A 3,960-nucleotide genomic window follows, 5' to 3' on the forward strand; every position below is an offset into this window, starting at 1 on the left:
GAGAGAACCCACGCAAGCACGGGGAGAACATGCAAACTCCACACAGAAAGGTCCCAGGCTCCGAACCCGGAACCTTCTCGCTGTGAGGTAACGGCACTAACCATTGTGCCACCGTGCTGCGTGTGTGTCTATGTGCTTACATTTAACCCCGTCACTGTTAGGGATTTGCTTTCTTACTGCCTTGCTCTGCCTCAGAGCCTTCAGGTCTTCCTGAGCTCTGAACTTGTTGGCCAACTCCAGGTGCTTCTCTTTCCAGCTCAGACAGTCGGCCGTCCTCTCCTGCCTCTCCTTCTCAGCCAGACGCCGCTCTGCCTCAGCCTCCTGCTGAGCCTGCTCGGCCTTCTTCCTCTCCTCCTCTGACGCCGTCGCTCTGCGCTTTGCGTTCATCTCACTGTAAACAAAGGACTGAAGTTGCATCATATTTTTACAGCCAGAGAAATAGTTCAGATTTCATTTTCACCTAGTTTGACAAACTCACTCTTATTTTGTGGCTGTTACATTGAGCTTGTCCCCACATTTATTTGACCATATCTCATTTCCGTTTTCATTTTCCCATGTTCTCATTTTATGTATTCAGAGCAGTGTATCAAAAATGTCCTGAATACACACAGCTTTGTTTTGTTGTTGTTTACTACAGTCATTTTAGCTCATGTCACCCTGTCTGCACTAACTAAGCACCTCTGGGAGTAGGAATCTTCCTGTTTTCTTTGCTGACAGGGAACAGGGACCACCTATGAACCTGTCAAAGTGAAGGTGAAGTAACGTGATTTAATTGCTTAATTTGACTTTTAAGGGAGTGTAACCTTTTAATTCATTGTCTGACGTAACTTGTCTCAGAATCAAACAAGCCCCCTCTGACTTCTTGCTTCTAGTTTTCTCCTCCTTTGACTCCTTTAAATTATTGTTTCTCTCCTTTTTCACTTGTCTTTGTTTTCCTTTCAGCTCCTCTCTCCTCCAGCTCAGCTCTCATTCCTCTTCTGCTTTCCCATAAACAGTTTACAGTATCTGACACGAAAATATATTATCCTCCAAAACTGGGTCTGTCCGCTCTGGCGTCTCAGCTGACCTCACACGCTGCTGGTTGTGTTTTTAAAGAACTCTTTGCTTCCTACAAACCAAGATTCACTCCGGACGTTGTCTCACCCACCTCTCTTTGATCTGGACATTTTCCTGTGTGACCTGTCTCAGCTTGTGTCGGAGCTCGTCCCTCTCTCCCTGTAGACTCCTGTTCTCCTGCAGCAGGGCCTGTTTCTCCCCACACACCCGGTCCAGCTTCAGCTTGGTTTCAAAGTAGTTCTTCTTCGTTTGGGCCAGTAAGAGCTGCTGATCAGTGTGCTACAAATAAAGGAAGATGCCAAAGTATTGTTAAAGGGCATAACTGAATTTCAGAGGTGGGAAGTAACTAAGTACATTTGCTCAAGTACTGTATTTAAGTACAATTTTGAGGTGTCTTTACCTGAGTATTTTCATTTTCTGCTACTTTGACTTCACCACCGAAGAACTTCATCAAAAGAAAGAAAGATCAGACTACTGTGTGAGTACCTCTTGTTTAAGCTGCTGCAGTTCTTCACTCAGGTGGCTCCTGTCAGCCTCTGCTGTGTCCTTGTCCCGCTGACACCCGAGGGCCCGAGCCTCAGCCAGAGCCCTGCTCTTCTCCGCCTCCCCCCTCCACTCTTGAGCCTCATCGGCAGCTCGAGAGCACAACGCTGCCCTCTGCTGGCTCTGATACAGTTTCTGCTTCATCTGATGGGAGTCAGACACAGATGTAGGTGGTTGTGTACTGTGGTGACTTGGTCAGGAAACAGTAGAGGCCTGCCTTTGTTTCTAGAGGTAATATGACTACCCAGCATAGGCTATAGGTTAACGGTACCACATGAAACTCCTCTGCACATTTATCTAAAGCCAACACCATCATATGAGACTAGATATAATCAGAGAATTTACCTCAGTACTGTCTAGTGTTAAAGGGCTATGCCACTGATTTTACTAATAAAAGGTTTCTGTGATGCCAGCAGGATAATCTCAGCTTGAGCAACAAGTTTAAAGCAGAAGCCTGTGGAGTTGGAAAGACACTGGTGTTTACTCAGCATGTAAACAATGCTCTAAGTTGCATTATGGAAATGTGGGATCCAGTGTTTCTGGAGCTGGACTTGTAAACCAAAAGTAAGAATAACTCAGTCTCTTTCCTCATCGATTTGCTGCACTGAATTTTTAATCTTTCTCTTGTTCTTCAGGTTTATGAAACCTGAAACCTGAATGACTGGAGTGCATCTTTAAAGGCCGTGGTACAGTGTGGTGACAACATTCTCCTAACTTATTGGACACACCTTAACAAAGTGAAGTATAAAATGAACGCCTCCTCTGGAGGAGTCATCCCTCTGGTGTTTGTGTTGCTGAAGGTCATTGAGCTGAATTTCCATGTGACTTGTCCCTTCAGTGTCATACTACATCTCTAAAACTGTTTAGGCCAAGCTGAACAGAAGCACTGCATCTGTATGACATGACTGTTCCATACAAATGCTGTTTCTGTTCTTTTAATTTGTTCTATAAAAGTCAACATTCTTTCCCCTTCACAGTCTCCATACATCCGCCTTTGAGGTGTTTATCCCAAACATTTTCTGCTGAATCTTTTGTATATCAGCTGTGGAGTATTGCAGGTTTTGTCATGTGCCACAAAATAATCGATCTTTTCTAGAACACAGACGTGACAACAGCTCAGTTTACCTACATTTGAATTTACAGAGCAGCATTTAGTCAAAACTATTTACAGCTTCCAATACTTCACTGTCAAACTAATGTGTGGAGTTTTACATATATTTCATTTGATGCAGGTGGGTTGTTGTTGTATGATCTCTATGTTTTCTTTTTGTCAGTGCTCTGGATGTCCGGCGACTGAGCGCACCTCTTTGACTTGAGCCTGCAGCTCCTGGTTCAGGTTCCTGAGGTTCCTCATGGTCAGCTCGTTCTCTGTGTGCATCATGATCCGCTCCATGTGGATCTCGTTCGATAAGTACTTGTTTTCTTTCTTCAGATCCTCACATTCCTGAAGCACATTTACATTCTCAGTGACATGTGAACAACCAGTAGAGGCTTTGATTGATTACTCAGCATTAAACCAGAGAACGATGTCTCTTCTCACATCACTGTCACTATTTTGGGTAAAATAAACAATATATCCGAAACCTTCCTTTAACTCAGCTAAGGTTCAAAGTTTATTCTTGACCTTGGAAACAACAGTTTAAGTACTTCAGCTACAAATCATAGATGTGGTGAGGGTGTTTTCTCAAACATTCCATTTCTTATCATGACTCCAAATTGGTCCATAGATTTAAACCGTGTTGTTTAAAGTCCTTAATGATCACTATGATAATACTAATCCTGTAGCATGTCTGTGATCACAGAGAGTTGTGATGTTTGTTTGGTACCACTCTAAAATGGATTATGGGGATTTTCCCTCTGGTTCACACAGTGATACATGAACAGTCTCACCTTTTTCCCCCTACCTTTCTCTTTCTGACCAGCTCTCCTTGCAGATGGTTGATCTGGTAGAAGGAGCCGTTGGTGCTGATGGCGCTGACTGGCCTGACCGCCCGCACAGGCCTCCTGGTCGACCTGGGGAGAACTTTGATCTCTTCTGTTGTTCCATTCTCAAATCGGCCGCCTCTGTTAATGCTGTTGCTGCTCACTGAGAGAGAGTGGTACGGGCTGTCATCGAACGAGGACTTCCCGGCCATCTGCAGGTCCGTGTGAGATTTGGCTCTGAGTGACATTTCAAAGCCAGGTCAGTGCAGCTTTGCCAGAAAGCCAGTTCACTGCTGGGAGAAGATGGGGCTCCTGGGTTGTAGTCACAACACAGGCCAACAACTTGAATGTTCTCGATTTCAGTGGGTGGATCCTATCACCCAACTGAGCATCATTCATTATTCATTAGGCAACATGAGAGGGCAAAGCTGCAAACAC

At 44.6% G+C, this 3,960-nt stretch overlaps 1 protein-coding gene across 2 annotated transcripts in view; it reads right to left on the bottom strand.

Annotated features, from left to right (window-relative positions):
- LOC109956478 (fas-binding factor 1) overlaps positions 1-1,899 on the bottom strand; it is a 3,286-nt gene extending 1,387 nt beyond the window's left edge. Inside the window, exons 1-3 of one of the 2 annotated variants that reach the window (XM_020593630.1) lie at positions 1,543-1,899; positions 1,148-1,335; positions 178-391 (exon numbers count right to left, since the gene is read on the bottom strand). In XM_020593630.1, the coding sequence (XP_020449286.1) occupies positions 178-391; positions 1,148-1,335; positions 1,543-1,743 (603 nt within the window). In that variant the 5' untranslated portion in view covers positions 1,744-1,899. Of the gene's footprint in view, positions 1-177; positions 392-1,147; positions 1,336-1,456 lie in introns of both variants that reach the window. The other variant, XM_020593631.1, reaches the window with a different exon arrangement.
- Positions 1,900-3,960: the final 2,061 nt, after the last annotated feature.

Source organism: Monopterus albus, unplaced genomic scaffold, assembly GCF_001952655.1.
Source record: "Monopterus albus unplaced genomic scaffold, M_albus_1.0 scaffold19.1, whole genome shotgun sequence".
In the NCBI taxonomy this organism is placed as follows: domain Eukaryota; kingdom Metazoa; phylum Chordata; class Actinopteri; order Synbranchiformes; family Synbranchidae; genus Monopterus; species Monopterus albus.